Raw genomic sequence first — 19,843 nt, forward strand, 5'->3', positions numbered from 1 at the left:
AATTGAGGATGTTGAAAAATGGATTCCCCTCCAAGACCTCAGAAGGCAGCCTGCATTCAAGGCAGGATGGGCCCACATGTTTGAAATCCCCGTGCTGTGAATGCTGAACACCTGCTGTCCTAACTCTCCACTCTTTAGTTCTATGAGACAGGCATTGGAAATACAGAGGTGAACAAAACCAGGATTTTTTTTTACATCAAAGTTACATTCCAGAGGGAAAGACTGATAAGAAACACTTAAATAAACCGTAATGTAGTATATTAAGCATGTAAATCAATAAATATATAATGTGATGTGCCATAAAATAATTGTACAGGGCCAGAGGATAGACAGTGATGGTGTGCTGGGCATGGGGGAGGCTATTTCAGAAACAGAGAGCAAGGAATATCTGAGCCACATTTTAACAGATTAAGGCCAAGAGTGAGCCTTGTCATGTAGCCCTGGAGCTGAATTTACTGAACAGAGAAAGCAGCAAGGGTGAAGGGCCTGTGGCAGAAATGAACTTGGTGAATACCTGGAAGAATGAGGGAGGTCTAGAACACAGGAAATAAGGTAAGAGTCAAAGTTGGGTCAAGGATTTCAGAGTCTAATTCCAAGCATCCAGGCAGTGTAAGTCTCTAAAAAAATCTAAGATTTGTTTTTATGGCAATCTACAGATTTCACAATTAAGTCTCACCTTTAATAGATTTCATGATGTATGTGTGTGAATGTGTATATCTATGTGAATGCACACATATGTGGCCAGTGTTTGTCACTGTGGTGTGGTATTTGAGTCCCCACCCCCAAATATTCCTCTCATTTAATAGCACATAAAAAGTGTATAACTGGAGGTAATATATAATTACTGTGTAATTACTGATGTCAAGCCAACTCAGATACCTTAGGTCAGGACTTTATTGGAGACTCCACACCCTCTTCTCAACTCTGATAATACCTGTGCCTTACCTGAAGCACAATACATTTCTCCTGTAAGATATATTATTATTATTACTATTATTATTTTTAGATATATTATTTATATACTTGTATTATCTCATTCTGTAGACTAGAAGCTTCTTGATAGCCAAGACTAAACCTTATATATCTTTGCATTACCCATAATAATTTTCAGTGCCTTAAATTTAGGAAGTAGTTAGTGAATGTCTATGAACAGAATTCAGTATAGATAGGGAGTTTTGTCTGTTTGTTTAAAGAATTTTATAGAAAAAGGAGAAATTTATGAGATCAACAAGTGCTTAAAGGGGATGCTGTGGACAGTGTTGGGGAAGGGCCTGCATGTACTAGTGAGTGTGGAGGAGGATGAAGGGGCACAGAGTAGAATCAGAAGACAAGGGAGAATGCCTTACAATCTCCTGGCAACCGAGCATATTAAACACAGCAATCTTATCACAGAAACATTCAAATGTTTATCAGAATAGGGTTTTCCCTGTTTCTCTTTTCTCAGAATATCCTCTGGCCTTCTTGAAATGTTGATGCTGGCAATTAATGTCATTTCGAAATTGAAGCATTTGGCCTCTCTGTTACTTCTTTCTACTCTGTGAGTGCCTCAGGCACAACATGAGCTCTTGGAAAGTCACCAAGACTGTTGAATTAGCAAAGGTCATATATGTTAGTGTATAACCGTACTCTTTACCAGAGAGAATGACAGACCAGGAATTCCTCTTACTGTACTTCTGTGCTTTTCAGATGCTATGGACTTGTGTTATAAATAACACATCATCTGCCAAGGAGGCCCCAAGTGGCTGGCCACTCTGTCATTGCCTATGAGTTTCTGGTGCTTTGGAGTGTGGTCACCTCTCCCCTTTGTGCCTTGAATAATCTGGTGGGAGAAAAAATTCAACCATGACTAGGTTTCTTCTTCATTTCAAAGTAAGGGTCTCTGAGCTGACCTTGGTGTTCCTCCTTACATTATAATCACTGGACTATTGTACATTTTTTCTCCTCTCCCTTCCTTTTCCATCAGATTGTTAGTTCCTTAACAGATCAACCTATCTTAAATTTAGATCAGCATAGTGCATGCATTTAGAGTTAACACTTGGTATAGGTGTGCAGAATTGGAATATGAAATTGCCTTCTGATATTGGGGGGGTAATATTTTAAAAATACATTAAAACATTTTTTTAAAATTCTCAGATCCAGGATGTTTACATGGCCCAATATGAGAAAAAGCTAAAGAGAAAAATGCAGTCTATTATCTATGATGCAAACAGAAGAGGAGTAGTTAATGAAGTATCTCTGGTACAATGTGAAGAAAAGAGAAAAACTACTGAAGATAAACTGAATAATCTTCGTATAAAACTGGCAGTATTACTGAAGAAACTTCAGCTGGTAAGAGATGAAATTTTAATTGAGTGATAGGAATATATATATGTGGTGGAAAAGGCCAGCTTCCTCCCCTGACGTCATCATCCAGTTCCTGACTTCAGATGAGTCACTTAGCCTAGGCCTTACTCTCCCTAAAAGGATATTGAAATCACAAATAAATGAACTTTGAAAGTATAAATTAGAACATTTTTTTAAAGGCCTATTTCTTTCTCTTTAAAACAATCAGAATCTTTTCTGGTGCTGCTGGTGTATTTTGATCATGCTCTCTGCTCAATAACATATTTCCAGTAGGAATTTTTTTCTAATTTTTTCAGACAAAAAATATTTTAATTTTTACCCTAATACATATATTTAAAAAAATAGATTCTTTAATCTTATAGGAAAGGTTGGAGAGATCAGGAAATACCATATAAGTATGAATTACTGTTCATTTTGTTTGTATATTTGAATGCATAAAGAACTGGGCTTCCATGACAGATTGAGCCACAGAAGAGAGGCTCACCTTCTACTGTGGCATACAGAAATGCAAAATAAAATGCTTCAGAAATTAAAATACGTGTAGCGATTGTTGAAAAGTCTTTCTATAGATGTTAGAAATAAATCGAGCCCAGGACACATGGCATTTTGAACTTAGGCCCTGAGTCTGGGGCAGGAGATAGGGCTTTCCTGGGCCTTGCAGCATGAAAGGGCAGGTGCTGTGCCCCATAGGGAGCCCTGCTGGAAGAGGGAGGTTGGCCTTGCCCATGAAGGGGGTGGGGAAGAGACAGGAAGCTTTCACACATCAGCATCCTATGTGGTGAGCATGGACTTTGAAGCCGACTGCCTGGGTTTCAGTCAGTGTGATGGTCCATTCCTCCTTCAAAAAATATATGTCTTTTGGTTTCTCTGGGATTTGTGTTGTAATTACATAGAAAATAAATCACAGAAAGTATTTTTGATTAACTGTATATGTAGCCAAAAAAGAAAATCTCTCTCTTCTTGGGTGGTCTAGGCAAAAGTTAAAATGCTTCATCACTAAAAGAAAAAAAGATGATTAAAGCTAACTGTTTTCACATAGTGGTAGTTATATTTGTGCTTCTATCAACAGTACTACCTAGGGAGTTCCTGTTGTGGCTCAGCAGTAAGGAACCCAACTAGTATCCGTTAGGATGCAGGTTTGATCCCTGGCCTCACTCAGCAGGTTAAGGATCTGGCATTGTTGGGGTGTAGGTCAAGACATGGCTTAGATCCTGCATCACTGTGGCTGTGGTGTAGGCCCACAGCTGCAGCTCCAATTCAACCCCTAACCTGGGAACTTCCATATGCCACAAGTGTGGCCCTAAGAAGCAAAACAACAACAAATTCTCTATGCCAATTTGTGAGAGTGGGATTTGGATGGAACTTTTTTGGGCTCTTGTGGCTGTGAAAGGTAGTGAATATTTTTATACGTAAAACATCTGGTACGGAGCCTTCCATGTGGTAAGAGTTTCAGTGATAACTGTTGTTTTACTAACAAGAAAAACTAGAAAGGTCAAAGATATTCTATATCCTGGTAATTGAATACTACTCTCTATCAAGAAAGTTCTTGAAAATTATTGGTTCTCATAATAGCAAATCTGTTCAGCTAGAGGAAAACAAATAAAAAAATAGTAGTTTATTCTTCCTTCTGTATTAAACCCCTGGGTTCCTTCACAGTAGCCAGAGTGATTATACTCATTTAATTTGCCTTATTCACAAAGTTTAGTAAAGAGGCAAAAGGCTTTAGCCCGAAGAGTATGAAATGCTTTAACTAGTATCATTGGGGAGGTACTCGAAGGGCTCCTACTCAGATATGTTTACTCTCATCCCCCACTTGAAATTTCCATTTTCACTGCCTCTGATTGCCAGAGCAACTGCAGGGAAGTAGAGCAGAGATGTGAGACAAGGTGGGCCCAAAGCAGACAGATGGGATGCACATGAAGAGGCTGGGGACAAAACCAACCTGGTGTCCTGGGAGGAAGTCTCGTCTGTTGGGCAGAGAGCAGGAGCCAGACTGAATAGACTGAGAGCAGTTGGTGTCAGAAGGGGTCACACAGGGCATTCCTCAGGGTCAGGAATTTGGAAATCTAGGTGAACATCAATATTATGGAAACCCAGCTGCGGAAACAAGGCCCTGGTCACAAAGCTGGGACTCAATACAGTTCAGCCTTGTTAGGGGACTGAGCAAATCTAGGGCAGAGGGAACAAAGCAGAAACACATTTAATGGAACCAGATAAAGGATGGAGAGACTAGGATCATGCCAGATGCTTATTAGGAACAATAATAAAATTGGCTTTTTTTTTTTCTGAAAGGTCCTTCATAAAATTTCTCCTGCCCATCAGCTCAGTTGGAGAGCGAATTTATCTTATGGTTGAGCCCAAGGGAGTGAGATTTAGATTAGTGAAGAGGGAGCATTTATCCAGCTGTTCATGGACCGAGAAGCCCAGGGAAGGAGAGCTTGAGATTACCCCAGGAGAGAACTAGGGGCACAAATCAGGGCAGCAAGCCAGAGGTCATAGGAAAAGATGCTTCGGGGGGAAGTGGAGAAACAGAGGAAACAAAATTCGCCCACTTATCTGTTTTGCCTCAAAGCTAAAGATTCATGAATTTTTAAGGTGCAAGATGAGAGCCTCTAACAGAGAAGGGTGAGACGAGGGCGCAGGGGCTTTAGGAATATGACAAGTAATTAAATAGAAGGAGAAAAACAGTTGAACTAACCTCTACTAAAGAAGAAGAAAAAAATCCAAATTCCTAAGCAGTCATGAACATAAAATGAGATTAAATGCAAAAACATTTCAAAAGGTGAAAAGCATCATTCAAATGCAAACTGGGTTTTGTTGCTACATGAATCTTAGGGAAGACTTGTCTAAGGTCATCGAGATTACAAGAATGTTTAAACCATGTAGCTTCTCCTGCTATGATTATTGCTTCTCTTTTCCAGGGTGGTCCAGCAGGAGACCTGGAGCAGATTGACAGTTATTTAGAAGTGTTGCTTAAAGAAGATAATCTTTTTCAGAAGACGTTTAAATAGGGAGACTACAGATATAGGACATAATCTCCCTTTACAAAAAAGGGAAAATATGCCTCAAAATTAAAAGTCAGAAAAGACCTTCCACTTTTTAAAATGCTCGTAAGAAAAAAAGGAAGATTCTTTAAAAAAAAAAGAAAAACAACTCCTCTGCACTTGCTATTGTAAAATTCATCTCGTTTAACACTAAGGAATATTTTATATTTTAAAAATGGAGACTGATTTACAATTTATATGTTTTTCAGTTCTCTCCCTAACTCCTCCTGTTCTTTCAGAAACCATTTCCAGTGTTCTCTAATTCTCTTGTGAGTTACTAAGAAAGATGGAAATGTCATTTAGGCTTAAATTTTGTTTTCACTGAAAATATTGTAAAACCGGAAAACAGTAGTTTTTAAAATGAATATACAAAAGACTACAAAATCACTTCCTTTTGAAACTTGAGTTGAAAAAGACCTTATACCCTTTCTCACCTACAGCTAATACTCAGTAAAGCAGATAATATAAATCCGCCCAAAACTTTGAGATATAATTTATGTGATAATTTTATTATTGAGTTATAGTAAAAGAGCATAATATGGATACAGATTATATATGTAAGAATTGTGTTTTACATTTTCCTTGATAACTGATTGTTTTATTTGTTTAGAAATATCTGTGACTTTGGACAAAAGCAATAAAACATTTAATATTTGTGGAATTGTATAATTTTAATTTTATGTACATGCACAGAATATAAAATTCAAAATATATGAAATGGAATATGGTGAAAAGTCTTCACCTCATTCATGTCTTAAGCTACTTAACTACTCTTCTCAAGAGGCATGCTTTTACCAATTTCTTGTGATTTCATCCAGAATCAGTGTGTATAAAACCATATAAATCATTATATGGAAATAAATATGGATATAATAGCATCCAAAAGATGCTGTTGCTTTTTCCATTTAAGATACCTTCAAGATTATTCCCTATCAGGATAAGTACATACTGAGTTGTCTCATTATCTTTAAGCTGCTCTTTTTTTTTTTTTTGTCTTTTGTCTTTTTAGGGACGCCCCTGTGGCATATGGAGGTTTCCAGGCTAGGGGTCTAATTGGAGCTGATGTTGCTGGCCTATGCCAGAGCCACAGCGATGCCAGATCCGAGCCAAGTCTGCGACCTACACCACAGCTCATGGCAACACCAGATCCTTAACCCACTGAGCGAGGCCAGGGATCGAACCCCCAAACTCATGGTTCCTAGTTGGATTCATTTCCGCTGTGCCACGACGGGAACTCCGTAAGCTGCTCTTTATTGTTCCATTCTATGGATATAACAAAATTTATTTATTCTCTTATGATGGATATTTACATTTTTCTCATTCATTTGGATTTACATGCATACAACACGAACATTCTTTAAATCTGTTCATTTCACATGTGTGCAGTTATACTTGTTAAATCTCAGGTGAATTGCTGAGTCAAAGGGTGTATGTATTTTATTAATAAAATATTGCCTAATAGCACTTCATAAAAATTATATTAATATGTTCTCCCCCAGAAATATATGTTCACACCCTCACCTGCCCCAGGAATTATCAAACTTTCTTATATTGCTGATCAAATAGATGAAAGTGGTATACACTTGTAGCTATAATGTACATTTCTTATGAGTAAGGCTGAGCATCTTTTAATGTTGAATTTTCAAATTTGGCCATTGTCCATTTTTCAGTTTGGTGGTATTTTCCTGTTGATTTATAGGAACTATTTTTCATCTTTGGGGAAATTAGTTTTTGAATATGATGTATATCACAAATATTTTTTCACAGTTCTTCATTTTTTAATTTTTTTATGGTATTTTGAGCCATGTAAGATTTTCAAAAATTTTTAGTTTAATTTCCTTTTGTTTATAGCTTCTGGGTTTTTTAGTCATATTTAGAAAGTACTTTCCAATGTTAAAATTATAAATAAATTTTACTTGTTTTCTATAAAGATTTTAATAATCATGTTATTGAATCTTTGATTCATCTAGAATATATTTTGATGTAAGGAGTAAGTTAGAAATACAACTTTGTTCCTTGTGTTTCCAGATAGTCATAATATTGTCCCAGAATTCTTAATTAAATAATCTTTTCCCTAATCATCTTCAGTGCTACCTTATTGAATGTTAAATTCCTATTTGTATTTGCACTAGGTTCTATAAAAAAAAAAAAATCTCTACTTTTTTTCCCATTGATTGTCTCATCTTTTCTCATGTTGGACCCATGTTGTTTTGATAGGGCTAGTTAATAATTTTATTTTTCAGAAGTTTCCTTTGGATCCTTGCATGTGTAATTCTCATCAAACTTAGAGTTAGGTTTTAAGTCACCAGCTACACCTCAAATTTTATTTGATTTTTCTTGGAGTTTGTAGTAATAAGTTAATCTAGGGAGACTTGCCTTAAAAAAAAATACACGCACACACACATACACACACACACATATAGTCTTTCTACTTATAACCAAAATATGCCTTTTTGTATGCTCAGGTCTTCATTAGTGACCTATATTAGTATTTAAATTTTTTCTTCATATATCTTACATGTTATAGTTGTATTTATTGTAATTAACTGGATTTATTCTTTGGCCTATGATAAATGAATTTTTTCCCATGATCTTATGACTGGTTAATGTTACATATAGCAAGACTTTGTTTTTTGATATAGATGTTGCTCTTCTATTTCAAATAACCATTATGCAGATTTTTTTAAAAAGCATAATTTATATGACCAAATACAATGTCTGGATCTCACATCCTTGCATTCTCAATCTATCCGAAGTTTTCCTTCCACAGGGGATTTTCTTGACCTCTTAAAAACTTTCATTACCTTACTTTGCCATCATCAGTATCCATTCTTCCTTTAATCTAAAAATTGGTGATTAACAAATCTTAATGACAATAAAAAGTCAATGCCTCTGAGCATTTTTTGGCAGACATTTAGAAAGAAGGGAGACTTCTTTGGAGAATGGTTTTTGAAGATTTTAACAGGATATTCCTCATATTTCTTAACTGAATAATCCCCAGGGCTGAGTCCTCATTATCTCATCATCTTTCTTTTTACTCTGCATAAGAAATTTCATCTATTCTATGATTTCAAGTAATACTTCCAAATGGATAAGTTCTAAATTTCTGTAACCTTATTGAACACCTGTTATTTAACTCTCATTATGAAATAGAAATTTTCTATTGAAAGTCTACATTGGTATGTTTGAAAGAAAATTAATCATAACCTCCCCACTTCCTGTCAAGGCAGTTCATTTAGGCCCCAATGGCTCTAGTTCTTGGGGCATCTGGGTTTTATACAGGTAATCAGGACTGAGAAATGGGAATGGACATAGTAACTAGGCTTATGAACTGAGTCAACATGGGAATTGGGTGGGGGGGGGGGATGGCATACATTTAGGAGAGGAGATCTGAACTTGGGACCAGATGACTCCAGGTAGAAATAATGTAATTCTGTTACTCCTAAGTATGGTTGGTAGTAAGAGGGCTTGGAAACAACCTGGGGCAATTCATGTCCATTACTAGACCATGGCTCAGCTCTGAGGTCCATTGGCAGTTGGGGCTTGGCTGGGACAAGATAAACTTAGGAACTGGAGGGAGATAAAAGTAGCAGGCAAAGGGCATGCGTAGATGCAGACTTGACAGACGAAAGACAAGAACAGAAAAGGGAGAGAGGCAGTGGCAAGTGCAGTGCTGGAACAGCCTAGTCTGTCGTTTTATCTGCAGACCACACTTGACAGTCTCCTATGTCTACAACTCTTTTTACTACTAATTATCTGATTATCTCTTTCCCTCTTTCATACATAGATTTCCTTTTAATTTAACAATACTCAGAATGCGTAATTTTTCAATGGCTTAAAAAAAAATGTTTTTTATCTAAATTTACCTTCATAATATTCATGTGTGAGAAAGCAAATACTCCTGATACTATTTTACAGACGAAGGAAACTGAGGTTTAAGTCCTGAAATAATGGCTCAATGTAGTTAATAAGTAGTGAACAAAGTCTAGCAACCAGGCTTCCTGATTGCAAGACTAACTTTCTTCCATTAGACCCCACCATACCACTGAATAATATAGGCATAATTTATGGCTAAAAATTTGGAAAGGATTGCCTTCAAAAATATTGTCTCTGTCCTTCACAGAAAACGGTATCTCTGAACAGCAGTAAGCACATCAGTTAGTAAGTGACTTAGGTCTTAAAATTGTACAAATGAGTAATCTCACTGGCTTTATATTCTTATTTAGCCTGTGGCTGTAAGAAATATAGAGTAGCTTTCTAAGAGAAGACTAAGGGACTAAATCCAGAAAACAGCTGTAGACTTGAATGAGGATGGAGACTAGCGAATCTATGGTGGTTAAGACAGTGATTCCTGCTAAAGGGACCTCAGACACTACATGCATTTAAGACATTCTTGGGTCTGCAAGATCTGAGTCAAAGAATGGGTATATTTATATGTATGACTGATTCACTTTGCTATACACTTGAAACTAATACAACACCATAAATCAACTATACTCCAATAAAATTAAAAAAAAAAGCCAATCAACATGTTGATCAAGCCTGTGATACCTTTGACAAGAACAAGGTAAGAACTTTTACTTATCATTTGGCTATGGTTCTATATTTCCCCCCTTTTCAATAGAAAATATCCTGAGGTAAAATGTGTGTTCCACTGAATGGGGAGGTCTTCAGAGAACCCACAGCTTGTAGGTAAGTGAGTCATTAAACACATTTAGCACTGCTGGCGTGAAAATAATTGGGAACTAGCCTCTCCGCCCTTGGCACTGTTCTGCATGTAGGGAGTTATTTTAAAACTAAATTAAATCTCGGCATGGAATTCTAATGCTATCGTTTAAACAAATCTAATAAGTGCAGATTGATTTATAAAGACTGTTTTCAAAGTATTTAATGCATTGGTGACATTTTATAGAAAAGCAAATTATAGGAATCTGCTTTTAAAAGTGTGATTGCATCTAGATTGGCAAATAAAATCAATACAAATTAGCCAACACGTTGTTCACACTCAAGTCAAAAGTTAGAATGCTATGTTCATAATCCTTTTCTTTTTGTCATATCTATCAGTTTAGTTTGGAAGAAAACAAAATAATTTATAGTTTTAAAATCAGAAAGTTTTCATTTCTAAGGATTGTTTGCTCAAATGTTGTCTTGAAGTTACTTATTCCTGAGGAGATACAGCACATTTAATGTCTTGAAAAAATATTAAAATGAGAAAAGAAAATATGGAATAGAAAAAATAAGACACAAAAAATAACAATCTGAGATACTAGGGTGAGGTCTTCCTGTCTGCTTTTCCTTGTCCATTTCAGTTGTTTTACCGGTGGGTCTGTAAATTTCAAAGTGTGCTGATGCCATCAAGAATAAAAGAGAAAGGGAAATAGAAAAATACATGACTTTGGAAGGCTGTGCATGCTAATAGAAGAGAAAGAAAGATTCTGCTTTCATTCTTAACTCTGAAAAAGGTTCCAGATAGGCTATAGATGGAATGTTTGTGTTCCTCCCTCAAAATATATGGCGAAATCCAAACCCCAGTGTGGTGATATTTGAGGCGACGGTGTCTTGGGGAGGCGATTAGGTCATGAGGGCAGAGCCTTCATGAATGGGATCGGTGACCTGATGAAGAGCCCTCTGAGTTCCCTCGCCCCTTCCTCATGTGAGGACACAGGCCCTGCATCTGCCTAGGCCTTAGAGCACGTGCTGAAAATTTTGTAATCTTCTGAAAGGGGGAGAAAATGGAGATCAATACAGAATCGAGCTTCTTAATACTTAACACTGAAAGCTAAAAGTGAAAAGAGAAAAGCTCCAAAATTCTTATGGGGAAAGTATCAAGCCAAATCAAATGTGGGAAAAGAAAAGATAACCAAGGACTGAAAAATTTTATTTCACACTTATTTTTTCTTAGGACACGGCTGGAGCAGGTGCTCCGGCAAAATGAGGGACTGTATCAACAAAGAGGGAGAGAATGAATCCCACAGAGGAAGACCGATGCGGGCCGTCCAGAGTCATGGAGAGGGGCAGTTGGGACCAACAGCTATGCGGAAAGCCCAGTGTCCTGCTAATCCTGGTTGAGAAGGAAGAAGGCAAACTCAGGGAAGATGGCCTGAAGAAAGGACATTGACAGATTATCTATTATGTTTGAGGATTTCAAAAACAATATTCATTAATAGATATTTAACCAAGGGCATAGTATGTTTGAAAAAAAAGGAACAATGCAAAGCACAAAGAAAACTATTGAGATTTCAAAGGAAGCAAGCAGAATTTTTTATTATGAAAATTTTACATGTATTCACAGTAGAATAATCTAGTGAACTCTCTTTGACCCATCATCCATCTTCAATAGTTACCAAAATTCTGTAAGTTTGTTTCATCTGTCCTCCTTCATTCGCCCCCCCACCCCCGCCCCGGATTTTTTTAAAAGGAAAAAAACCTCAAACATTGTTATTATTTCACCTGAAAACACTTCATTATTCATCTGTTACCAATAAGGACACTTTTTAGAGTAGCTACTATGCCATTATCATACATATGACAAAGGTAACTGATTCCTAATGTCATCTAATACCTGATCTATAGGCAAATTTTCCTGATTGTCTCAAGCATATTTTTTTTTTTATTGTTTCTTGATTTGAGTTTGGCTCCAAACAAGGTCCATCCATGGAAATTGGGGGTTATGACTTTTTAAGTCTTTTTTTTCTATAATAGTAGCTTCCTAACACTCCTGCCTCCCATTTGTGCTATTGATTTACTAGGAGAATTGAGTCATTGATCCTGTAGAAAATCTTGCATTCCAGATTTAATTGATTGCTTTCTTGTGTCATCTAACTTGCTTTTTATTTTTTTATATTACCCACAAACTGGATTTAGCTGTAGAAGCTTACATAGATTCAAATTCATTTGTTTGGCAAGAATACTTCATAAGCACACAATTACTCGTTGTTTCACTTTTTGTGGATTGTCCGTTAATTGCAGGAATACCAATAGGTTGTGCAGCGAACAATATTTACGAGAGTCATCAAAAGGAAACTTTTTTTCTTTTTTTTTTTTTTTGCCAAGGATGAAGGTTGCTTCATTTTTTTTTTGGGGGGGGGGCCGCACCTGCAGCATATGGAAGTTCCCAGGCTAGGGGTTGAATCAGAGCTACAGGTGCTGGCCTATGCCACAGCCACAGCAAGATGGGATCCGAGGTGCGTCTGAGACCTATACCACAGCTCACGGCAATGCTGGATCCTTAACCGACTGAGTAATGCCAGGGATTGAACCCGCAACCTCGTGGATCCTGGTCGAGGTCGTTAACCACTGAGCCATGAAGGGAACTCCCAAAAGGAAACTCTTGACTTTCAGATTAATATACAATTGTGAGAGTATGCAGAAAGAACACTGGGATACTGGGAAATGTGTAACAACTATTTATCTGGGGGAAAAATAGGCTGATAACATTTGCTGGTTTCCATGGTGTACATACTCCCATTATGGTCAATTTCAAGCTGCCAATCATTTAATATTTGGCTTGCAAAATTTCTGAAAATTTAACAATCAGCTCTTACCAGAAGGTAGAATAAGCTCTAACACACCATTGGGATATGTATGGGTGTCATGGAGTTAAATACTTGTCCTTTGCTGTAACAGGAAATAAGTACTTATATTCTAAAATTGATAAATCAAGATATAAGCAGAATAAGCATCTTAATTGCAAACATGTAAAATAAAATTTAGAAAAATAATGAAAAAGTTCAAAAATTTAAATTATAAGCCTCTTAGTTTTCTATATCTGTGTATGATGTACATGATAAAAAATAAAAACTGACCTAAAATGTATAATAACACAAAAAATGAAAAAAGATAACATAGATATTAGCAAATCTTTGTAGGTGAGGTCAGTGATGGAAACTACTCTCCTCAAAAATAAGGTCTGCCTCTATGCAAGGAACAACATGGATTCCTTCACTTCTACAACTAGGAGTTGTCCATTCTATTATGGAAATACTACAAACTTAAGGGTCTAGTTCAGCCCAAACTTGGTAGTGAGTAACCTCGTCAAAATGTGAAGTTGTCATTAAAAAGCATAGCACAATCAAAATGTTTGGCTCTCCTGATCAGTGAGATGGTGGACTTGAAGTTAAGTGGGCTCTAAGGACTGACCAGGACAACTTTCTCCTCCTATATTATGCCATCAATTTGCTAGGGAAAAGGAGTCATTGCCTAAAGACTCACTGCCAAAGCAGAAACTGATGAAAGGGTGCTGAGCGCCAGAGCTGTGTCTGGGCCAGTGCTGATAGTCCAAAAACAAGAAACACTGTGAAAATGGCGATGTTGCTGGCTATTGACTCCTAAAAGGCAGTGAAAATGGACATGGGCTGCACTATTCTCACCTAAGCTTCTACATGCTTCAGCTGGAGATGGGTGCAAAATGCCCAGTTCCCCGGAAGCTACTTCTTGTACCAGGAGGGAACCTGCGCCCTGGGCTCTATGCATCCAGAGTGAGTTACTTCTGTTCCGCTGAATCCAGGCATAGCCTGGTGATTAAGGATCACCAAGCCTGCTATTTATCCTGTACTCTTTGCACCCTAGTTTCACTGCTCTTTTTACACTACCTCTTCAGTTTGCTCTTCCTTATGTCTCTTCTCGTTTTAAATGCAAGCAGTGCATGAATTCATCCTCATGAAACAACAGTGCAGAAATACAAAGAATCAATCATCCTTTCACATCCCACATGCTTCCCCAGGCCAGGCACCTAGCACAGTGGCATCAAGTAGACATTTAACTAATATTTACTGAGTCAGTAAATTAAAAAAGAAAAATAATAAGGGAAGTGACTTCTTTAGTATCTTCTATTTTTTTTTCTTTCTCTTTAGGACCGCACCTATGGCATAGGGGTCGAATAGGTTCCCAGGCTAGGGGTGGAATTGGAGCTGTAGCTGGTGGCCTATGCCACAGCAACATGGGATCTGAGCCACATCTGCCTCGTCTGCAACCTACACCACAGCGTACGGCAACACCGGATCCTTAACCCACTGAGCGAGGCCAGGGATGGAACCCACGTCTTCAAGGATATTGGTCAGGTTCATTAACAGCTGAGCCATGATGGGAACTCCCATATCTTCTATGTATGCACTTCTTTCCTTTCCATTCACCTCTCTCCTTCACTCCTCCTTTTCCCCATGTTTATACCAAGGAGGGCCACTGTATCTTCCAAATTTTAACCTAGTGCCCAACTGGAATGATTATCTCAAGGGAAATTTTTAAACATATGCTTTATTTGTGTAGCTGGTAAGAATTTCAGCTCACACACTCATTTACAAAATGCATTTATGAAATGCAACTTTAGTTTTGCATAATAAAAATAGGATATATTTTGAGTCCCCATTTTACCAAGGAGATTTGGTGCATCGACAACTCAAGGTTTTAACAGAGGTCAGAGGAGTGTCTGTTCACATTGGTATTTGCTGAGACAGAATTGGTCCTCATTTCCTGTTTCTCTCAGAAGGCTGCTATCTCTGCACAGCTAGGCCTCCTGGGTCAGATCCTCTCTCAGCTAGTTTATACTCCCAGGCTCTGAAGCCTCTCAGTCTGGCTCAGGATTGTTGACTGCTCCCTTACAACCTTTCCTCAATCACAAGCTATGTTACCTTCACCCCCTTCCTGCGACTAGTCTTGACCTTCACAGAGCAGTGGCCTTCCCACCCCCTCCACTCCTCTCCCCTCCTTCACTCCCCCCCACCTCCCCCACCTGTGTCTTGCAACTTTCTCTTCCTTCCCTAGTCCACACTTCCCTGGCCTCTGGAATTTTTATCTAGCTTGAGAGTAGCCAGGAGAAACTGGAGAAACTGGCTCTAATTATGTATTCTTCCAAATTTTCTGTTTATGGCATAAATTTTATGCTCTGAATCCCAAATGGCTTAAAATATTGAAACTCAAGAGCTAAGAATGAACTCTTGATTTCTGCTTTTCTGGTACAGTGACTTCTCTCTCAGGCAATGAATGTCTTTATTGAGTGGGGGAGGGCTAGATGATAGAAAGGATTACCAGGCACAAAGTCACATCCTTAATACACTGTATTATTATCCCACTGCATTTTCAAGTATTTATTGAGCACCTGGGAGACACGTGGAAGAAAGGTAGGCACAAAGATGAATAGGAATTGGTCCCTGTACTCAAAAGGAGTTTACAATCTGATGGGATGATAAGTGCATCCCCCTGAAATAAGAGGTAGTAAATAATCAAGGCCGAGAGAGGGCAAAGCATTGTACTCCCTAGTTGAGAGGTTCCAGGTGGGTGTTGGGTAATATAGGGCTGCTTTTCAAACCTGCCCAGTATTATGACTAGTAGTCCAGCCAGCCTATTCCTAGACAGGCCAGCAACCTCTTCAGTCCCATTCCAACAGGGCAGGTAACAGCAGAAAAACCACACAGCAAGGAGTATGGGGCTAGGGTTGAGTAAGTAGGTAGAAGACATGATTTTCTGTGCCCCCAAAGAGTTTATAATCTGGTGGATAAAAGTCATGATGAGATTAAATGCCTTAAGGAGAAAATAAAGCAGTATAATATAACAAACCATAGCAGAGCTCTAATATTCAAGGTACATTTATTGGCATCAGAAGATACAATTACAACTAAGTTGTAGAGTTAGGAAAGACTTTCTGGAGAACTCGATCATTTTGAGATCTTGAAAGAAGAGATGACTAATAAATACTAATGCTTATTGAACATTTCTGTACTGTCACTGTCTTAACCACTTTACATTTATTATCTTATAGAATCCTTAACAACAATGTGAGAGTAGGTACTATGTTTATCATTCCTATTTTACAGATGAGGACACTGAGGCACAGAGAGGTTAAGTAACTTACCTGAAACTCCACAGCAGAATTGGAGTACTGGCCATCTGACTCCAAGGGCTGAGCCCTAAATTGTTATGGTATTCAACCTGTAACAAAATAGTTGTGCATTTCAAGGAAGAGAACAACCTAAAGGAAGGTACAAGGTAGGAGAAAGAAGGGTCTATGGATACCTAAGGCAAGGATTTCTGCTGGATTATGAGCAGGGAGCACATACTCTAGGCGCCTTGCTTGTATCTTTTGCTCCATAGCGATAACCAGTCTTTTGCTGGGACTACATTTCATCATAGCTGAGAAATGACGCACTCAGAACACAAAAATGCCAGTGGAGTTGCCTGCAGAATCTCACAGCAGGAAGTCAGCCCTTAGTCCTTCTGCTCCACATTCTTGCTGCTATAACAGGTGTGAAGGCCGGTGCACAGCCCTCGGGCCACATCTAGGCATCTGGGTGTGAAATTGTGGGTCAAATCCATTTCACCTGCCTTCACTAATCAAGGCTGGTTTAAGACTTGTAGGTTCTCCAAGCAGCATGTAGCCTAAACAATAAGATGTTTGCCAGAGTTGTTTTCCAGGAACTTGGAATCAGCTGTGTCTAGTTACGCCTGCGCAGAACTAAAACCACTGCACCTTTCTCCAATCAACTTTCCTTACGTACCCCACGCCCCAGTCCACCCTGCGTCTTCATTCCTCATCCCATAAATACCCCTGCCCCTTGCCTTCCGGGAGGGGGATTTGTTCTTCTGTTTTCTTGCTTGGCTGGCTTGCTGTAGATAACTCTCTTTTCATCAAATCTAGGCATCTCAGAATCTTGGCTTGCAGTGTTTAGTTTAGGGCAAAACAGATCTGGTTCCATAATAGGTGCTCTCCAAACAGAGTGCTATTGTCAGCTCCTAAATGGAATCTAAAGTCCTCCAAGAGTAATCTGTCAGAGAGGTATCTGCAAGAGGGAAAGAATGGGGTAATAGAAGCCTGATTACTGGTACAAAGGAATGATGGAGAGGTAGACCTAAAAAGTTTGTCAGAAGCATTGCCTCAGAGGCTTACGAAAGAAGTAAAACAGTCTCTCTGAATTTTCTCTGCAAATTCTCTGAATTTCTCAGTAAATTCTTACTGAGCCTAAGCTTGTACAACTCACCTGCTGCATGACAGGCCAATAAGCTGGGAGAAAGGTGTTCAGCCAAGGAGTGGTGACTTTATTCAGAAAGCCAGCAAGCCAAGAAGATGATGGGCAAATATCCTAAAGAACTATCTCAACTGGGGTAGAATTCTTAATTTTATGCTAAGAAAAAAGGGGTAGGGAGGGGTAGTTGGAGGCTTTCAGATTAATGCGTGAAGGCAGATTGCAGACTCCTTGTAGTGATCTGGTCTTCAAGGGAAGCATCGCATTTCTTTCTCTGGCTTGCTCACATAGGCTGGGTCCCAAAGCTCCTGCAAAAATTCAAGTTGTTAGCAGTTCTTTTTACTCTAACACTTGTTTCCTGCTTATTATAAAGGATTTTAGGTTAAAAGTGAACTTCACTAAGGGCCATAACTAATCAAAGACCATAGAATGGAAACTTTCTAAAGGGAACTAATATATATTCTGAAGGGAAACTACTTTAACTTTCTGAAGGGAGCCTAACTAACTTTCTGAAGGGAACTTTCTGAAGGGAGCCGAACTAACTTGCTGAAAGGAACTTTCTGAAGGGAGCCGAACTACATAGGGCTAACAGAGCACATGGCGGTTTTTTTTGTTTTTTTCACAACCATAAGTAGTGTTGGTTTGAGCTAGTATAACAGTTGTCAGCAGTTTATATCTGAACACTAGGATAAAACAGCCAAATGCAAGTTCTCAGATTATTTCAATTAGCAACCTCAGACAATCCTGGCAATAGTGAGGGAAATGGTAAGGAATCCTTAGAGAATGGGTAACCTGTTTAGAAAAGTGAGAAAGCTGTATGACTTAATAATTACTACAATGTGTGTTCAATAATTCTCCACAAATCAAAGCTTTATATCTGATGTCCTTGCTGTTTTTAATGAGTTCTTCTATGAATCTCTTTGTAATATGAATCACCAGCTACCATGGGAGTAGAGGCAGCACCTGAAGACAAGTAGGATTGCTGGGCTCCTGGCCCAGCTCTGACCCTCACTGCTGTGTGTAATCTTGGATAAGGCTCACCTCTCGGTATCAAAGTCTTCAGTTCCAAAACAGACAAAACCAATCCTATTTTACATTATCACCAAGCTCATGTGATATGATGTTGGAGAAAACTTTGAGGAGGAAAAAATGTGCAATACAGCCCACAGAGGGAGGGATGTTTATCTGTAAAATGCAGATAATGCTGACCTCAGTCCCCGCAGAGATTAACTCTCTTTGTTATCAACCTCAAATTATATTTCCAAATGAAAAGACATGCCTACAGTTGCAGAGGTTGCTTTCCTGCAATTTCTTGTCGCTTATTGATCTGAGTGCTTCAGACATTCACTTGTGCTATTGGGGCAACACCGGCCTTGTGCACTGGTTGCCACAGAATGAAATTAATTAGATGGGAATCATCTTAGACTTTCTACTCTCTTCTTAATCTAACCCAGGACACCTGAAAGGGAGCCCCAAATCTACTTGAAATTCAGAAGTGACCTTTGGTTATCTGGTTCCTTAGCTTCTCTCTGTGTGAGAGCCCTTAAAAATCAGAGCAGGCAATTTGACTTTTAACTTGTGTCGTAATTACTGCTGATCATTAACCCCCTTGGCTTCCCTGCAGCCTATAACACTATCTGGTTGTCTGGCCTACAAGGTGACCGCAATTACTGCTAGACTATTCATAAGACATACTTAACTGGAAACAAATGACCCCCTATTATATTGTAAACCATTAGGCTGAAATCTCTTAAGGGTAAAGATCAAGGTTACTAACTTCAGAACTACCAGACATTCTTAGGAAGCATTTGTTGATTACTAAAGACACCTAATTTTTTAGCACTTCAGAATTTACAAAGCATTTTCATATATACCACCAACTATCAACATTCTGACTGAGCCTCTTTTACTTGTTAAACACATTAAGTGTACTTGCTGATGTATGTTTAAACTTAAGCTGTTGTAACTGATTTTAACAATCTGTTAGAATCATGGTTCTCAATTCTAGCTACACTAGCAGTGTGACTGAGCAGGATCCTATGGGGCCTTCCCGGGAGAGACCACTGTGTCCTCTGCCTTTCTCTTGTTTACAAAAACTTTAGCTTCTTAGGCCTTCTCCAGGTTCCAAAGAGCAAATTTAATCAGAAAAGTGAGAAAATGCGGACACAAAGGAAAACAGCCAAGTAGGAAAAAATAATTTACTAGTTATAGTCATTAAAGTCAAGGACCTAAAAAGTCAAAAGACTTTAGCTCCTTCTCAGGGACTGTAGATAGTATTCTGAGCCATATCCTTCACAGAAACCCCCACCAAGAGAAAGAAGCTAACTGCATGCTGTCCACAATCTCATGGGTCCCAGACCTAGGAACTAAAAGGTTAATGGCAACTCCCCATTACCTCACTACCAACCAGTTTAGAAGAAAGTCCACAAGCTGGTCATCCTGCAACTCTCTCCCTCACCCATCTTTAAAAACTTTTCCCTGAAATCTGGTGCCGAGACCAGC

At 38.5% G+C, this 19,843-nt stretch overlaps 1 protein-coding gene and 1 long non-coding RNA gene across 2 annotated transcripts in view; one reads left to right on the forward strand and one right to left on the reverse strand.

The window, feature by feature from the left end:
- Nucleotides 1-6,359, forward strand: part of MORC1 (MORC family CW-type zinc finger 1) — a 173,867-nt gene extending 167,508 nt beyond the window's left edge. The window contains 3 exon segments of the mRNA XM_021070415.1: nucleotides 2,134-2,328; nucleotides 5,265-5,332; nucleotides 5,334-6,359. Coding sequence (XP_020926074.1) covers nucleotides 2,134-2,328; nucleotides 5,265-5,332; nucleotides 5,334-5,418 — 348 coding nt within the window. The 3' untranslated portion in view covers nucleotides 5,419-6,359.
- Nucleotides 10,766-19,337, reverse strand: LOC110256430. Its single transcript, XR_002337923.1, has 3 exons — nucleotides 16,395-19,337; nucleotides 16,234-16,310; nucleotides 10,766-11,487 (listed from the first exon to the last, which is right to left on the reverse strand). It is a non-coding gene; the product is annotated as an uncharacterized LOC110256430 (long non-coding RNA).

This window comes from Sus scrofa, chromosome 13 (assembly GCF_000003025.6).
Source record: "Sus scrofa isolate TJ Tabasco breed Duroc chromosome 13, Sscrofa11.1, whole genome shotgun sequence".
Classification (NCBI taxonomy): domain Eukaryota; kingdom Metazoa; phylum Chordata; class Mammalia; order Artiodactyla; family Suidae; genus Sus; species Sus scrofa.